At 44.7% G+C, this 20,395-nt stretch overlaps 1 protein-coding gene across 1 annotated transcript in view; it reads left to right on the top strand.

The window, feature by feature from the left end:
- Window positions 1-11,924: 11,924 nt before the first annotated feature.
- The window catches only part of LOC139365138 (cytohesin-3), a 60,396-nt gene continuing 51,925 nt past the window's right edge, over window positions 11,925-20,395 (top strand). Inside the window, exon 1 of the mRNA XM_071102550.1 lies at window positions 11,925-12,329. Within this exon, the coding sequence (XP_070958651.1) occupies window positions 12,311-12,329 (19 nt within the window). The 5' untranslated portion in view covers window positions 11,925-12,310. The remainder of the gene's footprint in view (window positions 12,330-20,395) is intronic.

Consider the following 20,395-nt stretch of genomic DNA (forward strand, 5'->3'; position numbering starts at 1 on the left):
TGATGTTCTATGTTTGTCCACACGGTGGCAGCAACTCCTCACTGCTAGTTTACCACCTTCCCAACTCTTACTGAAAGCACATCATTCATGACCCCTAGACCTAGTGTAAATGGAAAATATAGAAGTGAGACAAAATAAGTAATTTGCTTTTTGGTCAATAGTAATGTCTATCACTGGTGACTTAGTCTTACCATCGTGTTAGCAGCGAACAGCTCTCGGATTCTCCTCTTTTCTCATCTCAGATACAATCTCCCCAAAACTCTTTAACTAGATGTACTTGTAATGTGAAAGTGTCAATGTGCAGTGAAACAAAAATGATGCTGTAAGCCCACCAACAGCCCTACTTTGCACTCGCCGATTAAACTCAACTCCACGATTTACGAGTGATGACTAATGTTGGTGGACTGGACCTCTTTCCTTTGCTATGGCTTGCACTCTGGATTTGTAGATCTGCAAAATGCTGATACCTCCCACAGTGCAAAGTGTCCCCGGACGAAAACTTCAGACCGAGTATTTCAATGGCAGGCACATGTAAAAACCATAAGGTTGCCAAGGCAACTGCATTATAATTCTCCATGTGGCAACCCCGAACACTCCACCTCCTCTTTGGAAAAGAACATGGTTTCATTTATCTGGGATTTGCCACATTAAAATATTTTAATAATAGGGTTAACATAAAGGACTGACAGAAACAGAATGAGAGAGAGAGTGAGTGGATCAAGCTGATCCTAACTCTTATAGGCCACTTTCTATTTTACCCTGTTTATCAATCAACTAACTGGCTTTCTTGATGTCTATAGTATTCTCTCTGGTATGCAATCTGGTTTCACCTCAGGTTATGGATGTGTCACTGCAAACTTAAAGGTCCTAAATGATGTCACCATTGCCCTTAATTCTAAGCAATGTTGTGCTGCTATTTTTTATTGACTTGGCCAAAGCTTTTGATACAGTAGACCATTCCATTCTTGTGGGCCGGATAAGGAGTATTGGTGTCTCTGAGGGGTCTTTGGCCTGGTTTGTTAACTACCTCTCTCAAAGAGTGCAGTGTATTAAGTCAGAAAATCTGCTGTCTCAGCCACTGCTTGTCACCAAGGTAGTACCCCAAGGCTCGATCCTAGGCCCCACGCTCTTCTCAATTTACATCAGCAACATAGCTCAGGCAGTAGGGAGCTCTCTCATTCATTTATATGCAGATGATACAGTCTTATACTCAGCTGGCCCCTCCCTGGAGTGTCCAACAAGCTTTCTCTGCCCTTAAACTTGTTCTGAACACCTCCAAAACAAAGGTCATGTGGTTTGGTAAGAAGAATGCCTCTCGCCCCACAGGTGTGATTACTACCTCTCAGGGTTTAGAGCTTGAGGTAGTCACCTCATACAAGTACTTGGCAGTATGGCTAGACAGTACACTGTCCTTCTATCAGCACATATCAAAGCTGCAGGCTAAGGTTGAATCTAGACTTGGTTTCCTCTATAGTAATCGCTGCTCTTTCACCCCAGCTGCCAAACTAACCCTGATTCAGATGACCATCCTACCCATGCTAGATTACAGAGACGTAATTTATAGATCAGCAGGTAAGGGTGCTCTCGAGCAGCTAGATGTTCTTTACCATTCAGCCATCCGATTTGCCACCAATGCTCCTTCTAGGACACATCACTGCACTCTGCACATCACTGCACTCACATCACTGCACTCACTGTCATCTCTGTATACCCGTCGCAAGACCCACTGATTGGTGGCTAGCCAAAACTAAGGCCAAAAACAACAGGCGAAAACAAATATGTCCAACCCAAAACTGGGCACCAAGTAGACCAGCTAGTAGACCAGCTAGATGACCAGCTAGTAGACCAGCTAGTAGACCAGCTAGATGACCAGCTAGTAGACCAGCTAGTAGACCAGCTAGATGACCAGCTGCTACCATGTAGACCAGCTAGATGACCAGCTAGTAGACCAGCTAGTAGACCAGCTAGATGACCAGCTAGTAGACCAGCTAGTAGACCAGCTAGATGACCAGCTAGTAGACCAGCTAGTAGACCAGCTAGTAGACCAGCTAGTAGACCAGCTAGTAGACCAGCTAGATGACCAGCTAGTAGACCAGCTAGTAGACCAGCTAGTAGACCAGCTAGATAGACCAGCTAGTAGACCAGCTAGTAGACCAGCTAGATGACCAGCTAGTAGACCAGCTAGATGACCAGCTAGTAGACCAGCTAGTAGACCAGCTAGATAGACCAGCTAGTAGACCAGCTAGTAGACCAGCTAGATAGACCAGCTAGTAGACCAGCTAGTAGACCAGCTAGTAGACCAGCTAGTAGACCAGCTAGATGACCAGCTAGTAGACCAGCTAGTAGACCAGCTAGTAGACCAGCTAGTAGACCAGCTAGTAGACCAGCTAGATGACCAGCTAGTAGACCAGCTAGTAGACCAGCTAGATAGACCAGCTAGTAGACCAGCTAGTAGACCAGCTAGTAGACCAGCTAGTAGACCAGCTAGTAGACCAGCTAGTAGACCAGCTAGATAGACCAGCTAGTAGACCAGCTAGTAGACCAGCTAGTAGACCAGCTAGTAGACCAGCTAGATGACCAGCTAGTAGACCAGCTAGTAGACCAGCTAGATAGACCAGCTAGATGACCAGCTAGTAGACCAGCTAGATAGAGACCAGCTAGTAGACCAGCTAGTAGACCAGCTAGATGACCAGCTAGTAGACCAGCTAGTAGACCAGCTAGTAGACCAGCTAGATGACCAGCTAGATGACCAGCTAGTAGACCAGCTAGTAGACCAGCTAGTAGACCAGCTAGTAGACCAGCTAGATGACCAGCTAGTAGACCAGCTAGTAGACCAGCTAGATAGACCAGCTAGTAGAGACCAGCTAGTAGACCAGCTAGTAGACCAGCTAGTAGACCAGCTAGATGACCAGCTAGTAGACCAGCTAGTAGACCAGCTAGTAGACCAGCTAGATGACCAGCTAGTAGACCAGCTAGTAGACCAGCTAGTAGACCAGCTAGTAGACCAGCTAGTAGACCAGCTAGATAGACCAGCTAGTAGACCAGCTAGTAGACCAGCTAGATGACCGGCTAGTAGACCAGCTAGATAGACCGGCTAGTAGCAGCCGTAGACCAGCTAGTAACAGGCAGGATGTCGTGACAGGTGGGCCGTCATTGTGGGCCGTCATTGTAAATAAGATTTTTTTCTTAACTGACTTGCCTAGTTAAGTAAAGGTTAAATTCTTTAAAAAATTAAATAAATAAGTAGATTTATCTTTTCCCTCAAATACAGTCAACCACCATTTGTATACAGGCTACACTCAAAAACATGGAGGATGCAACATGAAGATAGATGCTAAATAGACTGGCTTCTATTTTTATTTATTTTATTTAACTAAGCAAGTCCTATAGCAACCAGGCAAGTCCTATGTGTTCTATAGCAACAAGGATGTGAGCTTTAGGCTACTTCTCTGTGTGATTTGGTCTGATAATGATGTGTGTGTGTATCTGAGTGAGAATTCTGCTACAGAGGTGTGTGTGTGTGTGTGTTTGTTCATACATGGTCACACAGGTGCATAGTCTGTGTGCATTGGGGCATGTGCGTCCATGCATGTGTATTTGAGTGTGTCCATATGCTGCTTTCCATGTGTTTAGTACAGGGTGATAATGAACTTTGTTTGGATATGATAATGATGTATTTTTATGTGTACTGTAAACTTGCTGTAGGTGTGGACTGTAGGTGTAGACTGAAGGTGCGTTGCATTAGGAAAGTATTCAGACCCCTTGACTTTTTCCACATTGTTACGTTACAGCCTGATTCTAAAATAGATTTTTATTTATTTTTTATGTCCACATCAATCTACACACAATACCCCATAATGACAATGTGAAAGCAGGTTTTTATACATTTTTGCAAATGTATTAAAAACAAAAAACAGAAATGATTTATTTGCGTAAGTATTCAGACCCTTTGTGAAGGGAAGGGGTGAAATCTGATAATAGGATGCCTCCGTCTTTAAGAGGTCAGAATCATGTATAGCTCTGAACTGTATTTCCTCACATCAGAATCTGACATTGTTGTTGGTTTACTTAACAAAACACCTCAAATATGTCAGTTTCTTGTAGGGACACTACTACATCATCAACAAGAGTGGCAGTCACTCACTCACTCTCATGTGCATTTGTAAAGGATACAGTCCTACATTACTATTCCAAGTTCACCATGCATGGAAAACGGATTAGCCATTCTAAATGTAATCAAACATCAATCCAGTTCATGTCATCTCAAATGCATTAGTAAAAAACTGTGATTGCACATGATCCTTCTGGATTGGATGTTGAGAATTGATAATAATGATATGAGTATGAGATCACTGATGTTGTTTGAGGCAGTAGAATGAATGTACTGCTGGCTGCGTTCAGCAGAGCAGGCCACAGCATTGTGGAAATATAAATATTATGTAGAGCAACCATGTAGGTTAGAATAAGCCGTCTCTATCCATGACATTTCTATCTTAAATGCTCCACAACGCTCTCCTGCTGAACATGCCCGTGCGTTGGCACCAAGGCTGGTTACAGGATATGGGTCCACTTGATGGTTAAGCAAACAATACCAGCTTTTTTGCATGTACACTTGTTCATGCAAAGTGTGCAAAGTATGAAAAAGGATGAGAACAGGTGACAGGTACTTTGCATGTAACCTGACCTCGCAACTGAATTAAAGTTGTGTGTGAGTTTGTGTGTGTGAGAGGGAGGGAGGGAGGGAGGGAGGGAGGGAGGGAGGGAGGGAGGGAGGGAGGGAGGGAGGGAGGGAGGGAGGGAGAGAGAGAGAGAGATTGGTGATGTTATCTCTACTCCTGCCAACATGTTGGGTTTATCACGTGTTTCATCATGTGTGTGTGTGTTTCTGTTTCTATAGTCCCTAAATTGACCCCATAGCTGAAGTGTTGAATGATGCAATATTGTCAAAGGTAATATAGCTGTCAGTAATGACACAGTTGATTTATTAGTAGTACACATCATTTGACTGTGACAAACACTGTAAATGTTTGGCTCACTCAGAAGTCTACTAATGAAAAACTGCACTAACATAATGCATTCAATGTTGCAGCGTTGTGGCTTTTGTTCCAACATACCCCCACAACATAGTTAATCTAAATGTGTTTGTATACCTATCACACTATTGTTTCATATGATATTAATATCCTTTTTCCGTTAGTCAAATACTCTGCCACGGAGCTGATTCCCCTTGAGCTACTTTCCTAATTAGGACTGATATGGTTTAGATGGCAAAGATTGGCTGATTTTTGACACACTGCATGTGAAGAGAAACAACAATGAAATAGATAGATAGATAAATAAATAAAATAAAACTCATTAAATCAGACTGATCATCTGTATCAATATCTATCTGTCAATACTTTGTGCTCATGAACACATTCAGCAGGTAGGACTGGTAGACAGCTGCATTCTGCATTACGAGAAGATAAATATTAAGAGGAAATTCCAGAGGTGTTTGGAGGCTGTCGTTGACACCTACTTTACAGTAGTTACATAACCAATGAGAGGAACCTGGTTTACTTACTAACACGTTTCTGGTTCCTGGACACGGTGCTGCCTTTGTATACCTCCAGACCAACCAGACCCAGACAGAGTAACAACAGAGACCATGGGACTCATTTGGGCCCTTAAATTTCACAGATGAGATCCAAACTTCAGGCAGATCTGATGGCCGTGGCTGGGAAAGAAGTGGAAAGAGATTGGAGTCGGATAGCAACAACACATAAAGAGGAAGTCCTGCCGCACAGAACTTCCTGTGGCCTCTGTTAAGCCACTTTCCCCCTGCCCCCCTTGGACTCCTTTCCGTCTTGCTACCCATGGACTGACCCCTTTCACCCCCCACAAGGAAGGAAGTATCTGTCACCCTATCCCCCTGCCAGACCCCCAGACCCCCCTCTCCTCCACCCCCCTCAACCTCTACCTCAGTCGGGTATTCTAGCCTGTGGTTTAAGGGGTATTAAATAAAATTGTATTTGTCACATGCGCCGAGTACAACAGGTGTAGGTAGACCTTACAGTGAAATGCTTACTTACAAGCCCTAACCAACAATGCAGTTTAATAACTCTACCTACATGTTGTGTAGGTAGCACCTACAGCAGTATAAAAGGGGGGGGGGGGGGGGCAATGCAAATAGTCAGGGTAGTCATTTGATTAGATGTTATGGTGTCTTATGGCTTAGGGGTAGAAACTGTTTGGAAGCCTCTTGGACCTAGACTTGGCGCTCTGGTACCACTTGCCATGCGGTAGCAGAGAGAACAGTCTATGACTAGGGTGGCTGGAGTCTTTGACAATGTTTAGGGCCTTCCTCTGACACCGCCTGATATAGAGGTCCTGGATGGCAGGAACCTTGGCCCCAGTGATGTACTGGGCCGTTCGCACTACCTTCTATAGTGCCTTGCGGCCAGAGGCCGAGCAGTTGCCGTACCAGGCAGTGATGCAACCAGGCAGGATGCTCTCGAGGGTGCAGCTGTTGAACCTTTTCAGGATCTGAGGACCCATGCCAAATCTTTTCAGTCTCCTGAGGGGGAATAGGTTTTGTCGTGCCCTCATCACGACTGTCTTGGTGTGCTTGGACCATATTATTTTGTCATTGCAAGTCATTGCTCTTGTTTTGTAGTATACCCCTCATACGGCAAGATAATGCTACAGTATTACGATAGTAAATATATGGCAAGATGAAGCTACAGTATTACCATAGTAAATATATGGCAAGATGAAGCTACAGTATTACCATAGTAAATATATGGCAAGATGAAGCTACAGTATTACCATAGTAAATATATGGCAAGATGAAGCTACAGTATTACCATAGTAAATATATGGCAAGATGAAGCTACAGTATTACCATAGTAAATATATGGCAAGATGAAGCTACAGTATTACCATAGTAAATATATGGCAAGATGAAGCTACAGTATTACCATAGTAAATATATGGCAAGATGAAGCTACAGTACTACCATTGTAAATATATGGCAAGATGAAGCTACAGTACTACCATTGTAAATATATGGCAAGATGAAGCTACAGTATTACCATAGTAAATATATGGCAAGATGAAGCTACAGTACTACCATAGTAAATGTATGGCAAGATGAAGCTACAGTACTACCATAGTAAATATATGGCAAGATGAAGCTACAGTATTACCATAGTAAATATATGGCAAGATGAAGCTACAGTATTACCATAGTAAATATATGGCAAGATGAAGCTACAGTATTACCATAGTAAATATATGGCAAGATGAAGCTACAGTATTACCATAGTAAATATATGGCAAGATGAAGCTACAGTATTACCATAGTATGGCAAGATGAAGCTACAGTATTACCATAGTAAATATATGGCAAGATGAAGCTACAGTATTACCATAGTAAATATATGGCAAGATGAAATATATGGCAAGATGAAGCTACAGTATTACCATAGTAAATATATGGCAAGATGAAGCTACAGTATTACCATAGTAAATATATGGCAAGATGAAGCTACAGTATTACCATAGTAAATATATGGCAAGATGAAGCTACAGTATTACCATAGTAAATATATGGCAAGATGAAGCTACAGTATTACCATAGTAAATATATGGCAAGATGAAGCTACAGTACTACCATTGTAAATATATGGCAAGATGAAGCTACAGTATTACCATAGTAAATATATGGCAAGATGAAGCTACAGTATTACCATAGTAAATATATGGCAAGATGAAGCTACAGTATTACCATAGTAAATATATGGCAAGATGAAGCTACAGTATTACCATAGTAAATATATGGCAAGATGAAGCTACAGTATTACCATAGTAAATATATGGCAAGATGAAGCTACAGTATTACCATAGTAAATATATGGCAAGATGAAGCTACAGTATTACCATAGTAAATATATGGCAAGATGAAGCTACAGTATTACCATAGTAAATATATGGCAAGATGAAGTTATTACCAGAATAAGTATTTTTTTATTTATAGATGTTTTATTTAACCTTTATTTAACTAGGCAAGTCAGTTAAGAACAAATTCTTATTTACAATGACAATAAGTATACCTATCCAGTCTATTCAAATATACATGAAGCATGTAGGGGTTGTGGCTGAAGGTCAATTTGGGATTGAGTAGCTGAACTCCCCTCGCCCCACTTACAAGATAGGAAGTCGCCCCTTCAACCTTCACCCCAGACCCCACTCCCAACCACAACCATAACCACTCATCACTACCACCACCATCCCCCAACCATATCCAAATCCCCCATCACCCCCCCCCCCCCCCACCATCACCATCCCCCACCACCATCATCACCATCCCCCACCCATATCCCTTGTCTCAGTCTACGCCCACAAGCTGTAGCCTGTATGAAGAAGGAGAATCATCAACCTAGTTATGATGGAAACCCTTGACTTGGTAACTTTAGAGTTCATTTTCATGGAAATTCACTCTGTGAGGTCAGCATAGAAATTCACTGTGAGGTCAGCATAGAAATTCACTCTGTGAGGTCAGCATGGAAATTCACTCTGTGAGGTCAGCATAGAAATTCACTCTGTGAGGTCAGCATAGAAATTCACTCTGTGAGGTCAGCATGGAAATTCACTCTGTGAGGTCAGCATGGAAATTCACTCTGTGAGGTCAGCATAGAAATTCACTCTGTGAGGTCAGCATAGCTATTCACTCTGTGAGGTCAGCATAGAAATTCACTCTGTGAGGTCAGCATAGAAATTCACACAATCGAAACACTCTAATACAACATACCAACCTGTTCTACTGTGTCGGGTCAAATCATGATAATATAATGGACACTCCCAAAATAAATTAGGGCATCTCCAAGCATGAAAGGATATTGATGTTGTTCTAGACTGCTATTTTTAGGGCAACCCCAAGCCAATTCAAACCCTGACCAACGAGGAGAGTATCAGACCTCCTGAAAGCCCTCCTTCCATTCCCCAATGTAAAGGAAGCTACTCCGTCACTGACTTATGGTCAGTTTGGTGTAAGACGTGTAGATTGGTTACTCTCTGATCAGTCAAATGGATATGATATAGATTTAGGATATACAGTATGTGTCTATACACTGTGGACTACATCTCAATCTGACTTATACAGTGAAGACTTTCTCAGTCTTTCCACTCTTTCACACTACAGCTATCAGCACCCCCTTCAGTAAAGACTCTTTCAGAATGCTTGGTCCAACTGGTGGTGTGTACTCAAACATCCCAAATGCTATACCAATGCACCCATTTGCTCTTATAAATCATATATTCTGGGTTTATATAAATATTGAAAAGATGTTGCCCTACAATCCCCATAGAAAGCCAGTGTGATGCTACTGCACAGCTGTACTGTATGTAATGCAGCTGCCGCCTGACTGGATTATGAGGTGAATGGGTTTTGGGGGGTAATTTGGGTGTGGGGGTCGTTCGACAGTTAGGGAGTTGGCGGCTGAAGGGGGAGGTATCCACTAACCTGCCCCCTGGTGTTACCGTGGAGACTGGAGCATATGAAGTCGTGTTGTTTCTCTGACTGCTCAATCAGGTCACGTGAAGTTGGTCAGGAGCGCCGGGCGCCACAGCCGTCTCGTCTGACATGAGGGGGAGCGTAATCTGCCAGATGCAGTGCCATGGGCACCCTCGGGGCATAAGGCAACTGCCATCAGCCCTCAGTGGCACACTCTCAGAGAGAGAGAGAGAGAGAGAGAGCCCTGGTAGTCAGCCAGAAAGGCCAGCATATGTTGGGTTTTAAGAAGTTAAACAGGCTTGGGTGACATTTAGGCATTCTGTAGCACAGAAAATATTCAAATCAAGCCTGTGTGCTGTGCGTTGTTGAATACTTTACTTGAATCCCCCTCCATCCCCCACCCCCCCACCCCCACCCCGAGCCTGGTCGGGAGCCCCCACTTCTAAAAGTCCCCCATCTCCCTTTGCGCTCCCTTTTTTTCAAATCATTCCCCTAAACTCCTACTAAACACAGGAACACACACGTTTCCCAACTCTCCCAGGACCCCCCCTCCTCTTTCTTCTCCTCTCTCCAAGCTAAGTGACATGATCCCCCAGCATTATGTTCCTATTAAAACACATGTCTAGATCCTCACAGGGTACGCAGAAGGTCCGAGTGCAGAAAAAGCAAACAACGTGTGGATGTGTAGCCACTGGACCATGGTTTACATTCCCACCACCCCTCAGGTCTACCTGGTCTACGCCAGGCGTTGTGGGGTTATCCAGGTGGAACTTCAGGGCCCTGTTTATACTGTAGTTCTAAGCCCAGTGGCTCCAGTTTCAGCTGCTGTGGTGTTAAAGGCTGAAAAGAGAGTGTTGATGGATGTCAACTTAACACGAGAGCTGGAGAAAAACAAACAACCACAGAAATAAGTCAACGGTGACAAAGAGTATGCTGCTCAAAACGTAGTGGAAACTCTTCCAAAAGGCTTCTCGGCTGTCCCCATTGGATAACCCGTCTTAGTTCCAACTAAAACCCAATTTGGTTCCAGGAACTCAAAACGGTTCAACTTGGAACCAGAATAGTTCTACCTGGAATCAACCACGGTTCTTCAAAGGGTTCTCCTATGGAGACAGCCCGAAGAACCCTTTTAGGTTGTAGATAGCACCTTTTTTCAAAGAGTGTATATATCAGTTAAATTAAGGATGACTTGCAGGACCAGCAAACAGAGAGGTGTTAGTTTGTCATTTGCCATGTGAACCAACAAGTACTCCATCCCAACCGGACTACACTGGATCATTCTGGATTGAGCTAGTTCTGGTAGTGTCATGCTGATGTAATGTTTAGACTGCAGAGGACTTCTAGAACCAATCGAAGTGGAATGCTGGAGTCTGTAATGTGAGGAATATTCACACACAGTTTCATGTATTCCTTTGTGCTTCACATGTTGTTCAAACATAAACTACAGTATGTAGACTATAGGAAAATCATCTGGATGCTTCACATGTTGTTCAAACATAAACTACAGTATGTAGACTATAGGAAAATCATCTGGATGCTTCACATGTTGTTCAAACATAAACTACAGTATGTAGACTATAGGAAAATCATCTGGATGCTTCACATGTTGTTCAAACATAAACTACAGTATGTAGACTATAGGAAAATCAGCTGGATGCTTCACACTCCATTCGTTTCAGTTTATAGGGATAGCCTACATCAGGGTTTGTCTTCACAATTGTCTCTGTACAAGAAGAAGCATTCAATTCTGGAACATTTTTGTAAGACACATCAATGAATAAACAAATGAAAGAATGAATGAATACATTAAAACATCTGTTCACTATTGACCCCTGGAGTAATGTGTACAGGAAGAGAGACCCCCTTCTTTCTCTGAAGAGGCAGGAATGCGATAATTGAAACCGTGTGTGTTGTAGAAACACAGCCGCAGAGTGTGTGTGTGCCTTTTCCCTGCTATTGGCCTACACACTGGCTGGTTCCCATTGCTTGTGTACGTGTTTGTTCTGGGCTTGGAATCAGATACCACTTCACTCCCCAGTACCATTCCCTGTCTCATAGTGGCATCCTTGTTTTCTGGATCTGCATTACTGGACCAAGCAGAGATCCTGCAGTATAGCCTACACTGGAGAGGATAATATGATATAATAGTCTAGTTTCTAAAATCGTCAGCACACACACACACTCACACACAATGAGCATATTTTATTTGTCAATGAAAGAAACCAGATGCAGTGACCGTAGGACGGCAACATTGAGAAGTGATTTCATATGTAGGCCTATATTATACATACTTGACCTAATCACTGATCTGGGGATATGATTGAATAATTCCCTCACAGATTACAATACAGTACAGCCGTTGTACAGTACAGTCACATGAGGGCAGGTTTGTAGTCGCTGCTCCACAGGGCGGGACAGATAATGATGACGTACAGTGAAAGCTGCCTGTCTGTCTAGTGGAGAAGCGGAGTCGTGGAGCTCGGATGGGATAGCCTGCTCTCCCGATGCTAGTGGAGTGAAGGTGTATCTGTCGGATAATATGCTACCGATCACTCTAGAAAAAAGACGTCGCCGATTCAGTTCCATCTGAAATAGGCTACACTGGTGACGGATATCCAAGCGGATTGCCTCGTAATTCCAGCATTGATGGCAAGAAAATAATATTCCCCAAAACAAGACGCGGCTTCTGTGGTCAACCTGTCTGCGAATGCACCCTACAAATTAAAACGCGCATTTCAATCATTTACCCCACATTCATACAACAAGTTTCAGCGATCTTACTTGTTTTTTTGGACCTTAGCATTTTCCCCTTCAGCCATGGACGAAGACAATCAAGGTAACGTTTACATCCCTTTCACACGCATATTTATCTTTCATGTGTCGATGTGTTGTTGTGTACACTATGATCATTTTGGGTAGGCTACAGCAGGACCCAAGGCCGGTTTAATGACAACAATCAGGTTAACACCGTATTTGGTATTGTGATATTTCACATAATAATAATATAATATGTCTATGTTTTATGTTACAATAGATTTAAGGATGACGTTAGAAAATAAGAAAAAATACGAAAATAAATAGAAGGCATTTTGAATGTGAACCTTTATCCCTCTACGTTGAGACACAATTTACATGTTCACCCTCACTCGTGTATGGTATAGCGACCCAGTTATGAGCATGTTTCATGGTTCCATGAGAAGTAATCTGAAACAGAACCATCAGTCATCACACACAGTGGATGTGTAGCGCGCTAATGCAGGATGGAGGGGTATGGATTGACCTATATTCTGCGTAAATAACAAGCAGGACTGTCACACTCCAGCGGATAGGCATGATGCCTGTATGAATACATCACTGTCACGAGGCTGAATGCAGAACGCTACTCCCTTGGCTTATTATTAAAACTTTAAGTCACCAGGTCAGTTACACACTCATTCCAGGCAAGCTCAACAGGTCATTCCATATGTAGGGAAGGCTAATTCAAGCATTGCTCAGTGATATGTAAAGTTATGAGGAATTAAAGAGTGCTCTCTCTGGCTCAGTTCCATGACTAGATGCTTTGTGTATGAATATGTGTGTGTTGACATAAGCACAATCGGCTCAGTACGCTACACATGATTTGGATATCTCTATTTGAGCCAGAAAAGTCCAGGAAAAACTTCTGGTCCTAGTCCCAACTACAGTCCCGACCCACCTTTTGAGAAAACACTGATCTACAGCTGTTGCTAGGCCCCTTTACTGTTTAGTCCAGAGCTATGTGATGTATGTTGTTCACTGTGGCAGAGCGGAGCGAGGGAAGAGGGTACAGAGCCCTCATTGTGCTGCTATCAAAGTGCTTCCCCTCCAGTGGTGGGTGGGAGACGTCAGCAGCAGCACAGGCACACACACACACCACAGACACACACCACAGACACACACCACAGACAGACAGACATATTGTATGGTCCTGTGATGCCAACCAGAGATAATTGACAGTTAGACTGCCGAGAGAGGAAGATCGACCCCCCCCCATTCCATCCTATCCCTGTTCCCCCTCTCCCTCACGGCAGCCTTCCCTAACAGAGAGAATGAATGAATGGTGGATGGATAGATTGTGGTCTGGAATGATAAGAGAAGTGTCAGTGTGTGTGTGATGGAGGGGATCTTTGTGTGTGTGTGTGTGTGTGAGTAGTGGAAGGGATGTGTGTGTATGTGTATTGGAGGGGAAGTATGTGTGTTGGAGGGGAAGTCTGTGTGTGGGTTGAAGGGGATGTGTGTGTGTGTGAGTCTATGTGTTGGAAGAGATGGGGGGGTGTGTGTATGTGTTGTGTGTGTGTAATATAGGCCATGCTGTTTTCACTCATCTGGAATAACGTATTAATATGTCCTGGAAGGATACCCATAGCGCCACATAGGCCAGTTCTGCAGACTGTTGATGAGAGAGAGAGACCACCGGGCTTATTGTCTAGCACGCTTGGCTTGATTTAGGACACATGAAGGACATCATCATCACCAATCATCAGTGATCTCCTCACCCAAGATCTACAGTATATACACTGTATGTCCGAACAGAACCAGAGCTTACCAGGGTCACTGAGGAGAGACAGCCTAGGGAGGAGGTGATTAGGCTGGGTAGCAGAGCAGGGCAGAGTGGGTGAGAGACGGTTCCTGGCTCTGCTCTGTGGGATACTGTCTGTGACACGCCGGGCGTGGGGCGGTCGACAGGAGTCCTGCTGGGCCAGTGTGATTAACACACACACACACATAGCATGCCAGACCAGATGGAGAGCTGCCAGAGAGAGAGGGATGGAGAGAGCAGGAGAATGAGAGTGTGGCCAAAGGATAATAGCGAGATCAAGTGGTAGACAGAGAGAGGAAGGGAGGAAGAGGAGGGAAGGTTGGAGACAGACCAGAGAGGTAAGGAGGAAGGCCAGGTCAGTGCAGGGATGAGTACATATTCCTCCTTAATCAATTCTTCAGTCTATTACTGGATTTATGTTCAATAAAACTCCTATCTGTTGTGTGATGATTAGCTAACTGTGGGTGGTAGTAGTGATGTGCTGTACTCCTCTCCACCAGTGAGGCCTTATAGGAGAGAGCAGAGCACTCCTCATTCACACACACATACACAGACACACACACACACATAAAACTCTGGGCAGCAGCAGAAACACACATGCATGACACTCCACAATACAATGCTTAAATGAACAGTGTGTTGAGAGAGAGAGAGAGAGAGAGAGCCCGACCGACCGACCGACCCCATATGGGATGAATCAGTGTTTTTATCCCTTTAGTTACGTTCACAGCATGTCTACCGACGGACTGTGTGTATGTTTGGCCACAAACCGCTCTGTTTACTCAGTGCGAAAACCAACCGTTTTCATTGGCTACGCTCGTGTGCCCGTGCAGCCGCGAGGTTATGCCATGCACGCTCCAGGCTAGCCGAGGCGAGACACCTTCCACCTCGGAGGCATATCTCAATAGTCTGATATGGCTTCCTCTGCTTGTCTCCTGTCCTTCATCTGCACTAATGAAGAATTGGACATTAAGCACCTACTACACTCAGCCACAGTATTTATTTGACCTGAAGGCCTGCTATGCCCTCTACTCTGACCAACCCACATTCAGGATAGAAGATGAGGAAGCAACGGTCCCAGACCTTCCCGTGTGCTTGCTTCTGTGGACGGCAAAATGGCTTCAGACAGAGAATGTTAAGGAGGTTGTTTGTTTACGTTTGGTCTGTGGAATAGATGCTGTGTCTCTGGACCTCTCTGTTTACCCAAGGCCCACCCTCTGTGAAGTAGCTAAGAGAAGTGCAGCTAAAAAGTTGATGGGTCACGGTTCAATGACTATATGAACTCTCCACAATTTAGAGCAACTCACGCTTAGCTGGTCCAGCTAGAAGACGTCCCTTTGCTCTGGTGCAGCACAGAGCGCACATTGTGCCGATCCACCATTTATACAGGTGGACTGGAGTCCTTCAAAGTATGTCACAGCACAGCGGCCTGCCAAACTGACTGGCCCTCCCAGGGCTCCACTGACCTGACCAGTGGGTCAAGAGCTTGGGACTAGAAGGTTCTCTCTTCATTTTTGTCAAAATGTAGTTGTTGACATAGCCTTTTTCTGTTCAATGTTCTCTACTTATATAGTGCAGTAAATACTCCAATTCACGTTGTTAAGATAAAGATTCCTGACACTAGTCAAACCAATGAGCATTCAGAACTTTAAGGCCAATTATGTCAGAATCATTGCAGATAGAATCTTATAGTTCCAACCCACTGGGCACACACTGGTTAAATCAACATTGTTTCCACGTCCATGACGTGGAACCAACGTGTTATAGACATAAATTGACGTCTGCCCAGTGGGAAGCTCTCAATGTGTATGTATGGCTTGACAACAATAGTGAGGGCACTAAAGCACATACAGAGCTGGAACCAGCTCTAGTTTACTACTGCAGTCCTGCAGAAATAGATTGGATCCCAGCAGGCCAGTCTGGATTTAGACTACCACAACTGCATTAACAGGAAAAAGTAGCAGCCAAAAATAATATGAAGACTACATTTTATTGGTAATAGTGCCTATGTGTTCCATGTCTCTCCATCTCTCTGTCTGCTGACTGTGGGCGTGGTCAACATCCACTGCTGCCCCAATCAGTTACTTCTCAATCTAACCCTGAAGGGCCACCACCAGTCAGCCAGACTGGTCAATACTACGTCCTATAGCCTCTCTCTCTCCTTCTATCTTAGTTTAACAGTCATTTTCTTTCCAGTCTAAATATACTGTATTTCAGTCTAAATATATATCTTATACATTGATTGGTGGGTTGTCTGATTCCCCACAAAGGCCTCCCTGTGTGATTCAGCCCAGTGTGAGTCACCTCTGTCAGGCTGGGCTCTGTGTTGTGACTGCTGGGTGGTTGTCCCCACCCTGATGCCCTGCTGGCTGTATAACAGAGACCTTGTTTGGCCTGGCTCAATATCTGATCATACCAACAGATACAGCAGAGAGGGGGACTTGATACTGTACGGTGGATGGGTTGAGTGGGCGTGTGGCCAGAGGGGTTTCTACCATCTTATAATTTAAAACACACTGTTCCCATCACACACACCCTACTATAGGTCCAAACAAGCAGGTGTTTCTATTGCATTTAACCTTTATTCACCCAGGTTAATGTTATTGAGATATGATCTCTTTTTTAAGAGAGACTGAAGGGTGTCAAGTCCACATTTTGAATGGTGGAGCGCGTGCTACAGTTATGTCTTTGATACTCTCCCTATACTCCCTACTTGAGTTGAAGTTAAGTTACATTAAGTTGGAGTTAGTTAAGTTGGAGTTTTGGGATTATTGACAGACTGGCCCACATGGAAGTGGAATCATGGAATCAGTTTCTCTCTCAATGGATTTGATAGGGTTTGGAGGGTAGATGTAGCTGCGTAAATGCGCTCTGCGTTCTGTTGTGTTAGGAGAGACTGGGGGAAATCCTCCTGAACCTCAGCACTGTTTTCTCAATCTTTTAAAAAAGGGGTCTAAGAAATGTTTATAAGTGAGTGTGGTGTGTGTGTGACAGCAATCTGTGAACTGTTGTGCCCCAGCAGTGGGTTCTAGTGTTGGAGAGAGCACACAGAGGTTCTCAATAACAGCCATGATTCCTCTCCAGTCTATGTTCCCTCCCCGGCTGGCTAATATACAGGGCTGCGGAGTAAAGGGGTCCACATGACCAATGGTGGAATAGATTAATAACAGACCTAGACCAGGCCAACAATAGGGAGGTTTGGGGGGTGTGGGTGGAGGGGGGCAGTGTGTGTGTGTGTGTGTGTGTGTGTGTGTGTGTGTGTGTGTGTGTGTGTGTGTGTGTGTGTGAGGGGGATTTTGGAAGCGTGAGGCAAATTGAGCTCTATTTTTCTCCTCTCTCTCAGAGCGTGCTAGAACTCCCAGGAGTCCTGGGTCATATGTTGGAAAGAATATTTGCGGGAAAGAACAGCCCCCTCTCCAGTCTGGGCTTTGTCAGCCCTCTAGTTCAAGGTTCTATCTGTGCCTGTGTGCGTCTGTCTATGTGTGCATTTGTGCCTGCATGTGTTACATGTTGGCTTTTGGGGAAGGGAAGGGAAGGCCGACCAGAGTGGACCGGAGGAAAAGGCACGGCTGGAACAGTTATGTAAGGGATCATAGATTGTAAAAGCTGCTGAAGATGCAGGAAAAAGGTGTATCCACCCTCAGTCACTACAGTCAGCCAGCATGCCAGGACATCCAGCCCCCCTCAGTCACTACAGACAGCCAGCATGCCAGGACATCCAGCCCCCCTCAGTCACTACAGCCAGCCAGCATGCCAGGACATCCAGCCCCCCTCTGTCTCCAAACACACAGGATCTTATAACCTCTGGTTTCCTCAGACTAAATGCGTCCTTCAAATGGATGGATCACGGGTTGGCCAGAACAGAGACTATTTATACTTTTATTATTTTGACCATGGTGTTCCTTTTCTAGGGATAGATTGGTGTTGGCTAGGGAGAGGAGTGTATCTTCCTGAAAAATGATTTTATCCTCTTGACCACTGTCTTGTCTTCACATCAGGTTTGATATGCACTGTTGGTTTTTGAGCTTGCAGCTTACTGGAAAGAAATGTACTTTGTACATTTGTGATGGCAGGACAATGAATCAACAGTATAGTGCTGTACTACATAATCTGTCTATCTCAGTGCTCTCTCCTCTCCTCTCCTCTCCTCTCCTCTATAAGAGGATGTGTACAGTAATGCTTATTCTGGACCAGCATATCAGTAGAGTAGACCATGCTCTCTGTCTCTCACTCTCTGTATGTCTCTTGCTCTCTCTGTCTCTCTCTCGCTCACTCTGTCTGTCTCTCGCTCTCTCTGTCTGTCTCTCGCTCTCTCTGTCTGTCTCTCGCTCTCTCTCTGTCTCTCGCTCGCTCTCTCTCTCTCTCGCTCTCTCTCTCTCTCGCTCTCTCTTTCTGTCTCTCGCTCTCTCTGTCTGTCGCTCTCTCTGTCTGTCTCTCTCGCTCTCTCTGTCTGTCTCTCTCGCTCTCTCTGTCTGTCTCTCTCGCTCTCTCTGTCTGTCTCTCTCGCTCTCTCTGTCTGTCTCTCTCGCTCTCTCTGTCTGTCTCTCTCGCTCTCTCTGTCTGTCTCTCTCGCTCTCTCTGTCTGTCTCTCTCGCTCTCTCTGTCTGTCTCTCGCTCTCTCTGTCTGTCTCTCGCTCGCTCTGTCTGTCTCTCGCTCGCTCTCTCTCTCTCTCCCTCTCTCTCATGGTAGATCTGCACACACTGCTTTTTTTCTGCTGTAAAATACAGCCTCATCATGTAAAATGAATGTGTTGTTTAGTTGTGAGGAGAGGCGAACAGGGACCCTCTGCATGACTGTGTGTTTGTGTGTGTGTGTGGCTTTATGAGTGTACTGTATATATAGTGAGTGTTTAGGAGTATTCAGAGCAAAGTGAATGCTGCCGTTACCATGTATATAGTACTCAGCCAAAGTAGGTTGGTGGTGGAGGGATCAGCCCCAGCTGTGTGTTCAGTATCTCACGGTTTCCCACTCCCATGGACCACAATGAGATACACACAAGATTAACTGCTATGTGCTTTGATGTGTGTGTGCATTTGTGCATTTGTGTTTGTGTGTAAATGGAGAGGATTACCGGCTGCTGCAAGCCCTCTCCATGCTTAAACAAATGGGGGAGATGAGCTCTGGAGGGATGGGGACAGTTAGTAGATTAAGGGTCATGGGCTGGAGCTGCTGGCTGTCACCTCCCTACATCCAACTGGAGCTGATGACTGTCACCTCCCTACATCCAACTAGAGCTGCTGGCTGTCACCTCCTTACATCCAACTAGAGCTGATGACTGTCACCTCCCTACATCCAACTAGAGCTGCTGGCTGTCACCTCCCTACATCCAACTAGAGCTGATGACTGTCACCTCCCTACATCCAACTAGAGCTGATGACTGTCACCTCCCTACATCCAACTAGAGCTGATGACTGTCATCTCCCTACATCCAACTAGAGCTGATGACTGTCACCTCCCTACATCCAACTAGAGCTGCTGGCTGTCACCTCCCTACATCCAACTAGAGCTGCTGGCTGTCACCTCCCTACATCCAACTAGAGCTGCTGGCTGTCACCTTCCTACATCCAACTAGAGCTGATGACTGTCACCTCCCTACATCCAGCTAGAGCTGATGACTGTCACCTCCCTACATCCAGCTAGAGCTGCTGACTGTCACCTCCCTACATCCAACTAGAGCTGATGACTGTCACCTCCCTACATCCAGCTAGAGCTGATGACTGTCACCTCCCTACATCCAGCTAGAGCTGCTGACTGTCACCTCCCTACATCCAACTAGAGCTGATGACTGTCACCTCCCTACATCCAACTAGAGCTGATGACTGTCACCTCCCTACATCCAACTGGGGATGTGGGCTGAATGGAGAGACACCAATAAACAGGATACAAACATGACAGAGATGAGAAACCATCCCTCTCTTCACAAATGCAGGATACGTACGTCACTACTACATTGAGACTTTGGTCCCACATTATTTAAATAGTCCCATATAGATGGTCATACTATCAACACGCTATATGTTGATAAGCAAACACTTACTAAGGTTAAGGTTAGGTTTAGAATAAGGGTTAAGGTTAATGGATAGTTATTTGGCATGATGTTGACAGTTATTGAACATGTACAAACCATTTCCTTGGGACTGTCCAAATAAATTGTTACCACTGTCCAATCAGGCATCTTTCTGACTACATATACGGCATACCAATCAGGCATCTTTCTGCCTACATATACGGCATACCAATCAGGCATCTTTCTGCCTATATACGGCATACCAATGGGCATCTTTCTGACTACATATACGGCATACCAATCAGGCATCTTTCTGACTACATATACGGCATACCA

The sequence above is a fragment of the Oncorhynchus clarkii genome, chromosome 13 (assembly GCF_045791955.1).
Source record: "Oncorhynchus clarkii lewisi isolate Uvic-CL-2024 chromosome 13, UVic_Ocla_1.0, whole genome shotgun sequence".
NCBI lineage: Eukaryota > Metazoa > Chordata > Actinopteri > Salmoniformes > Salmonidae > Oncorhynchus > Oncorhynchus clarkii.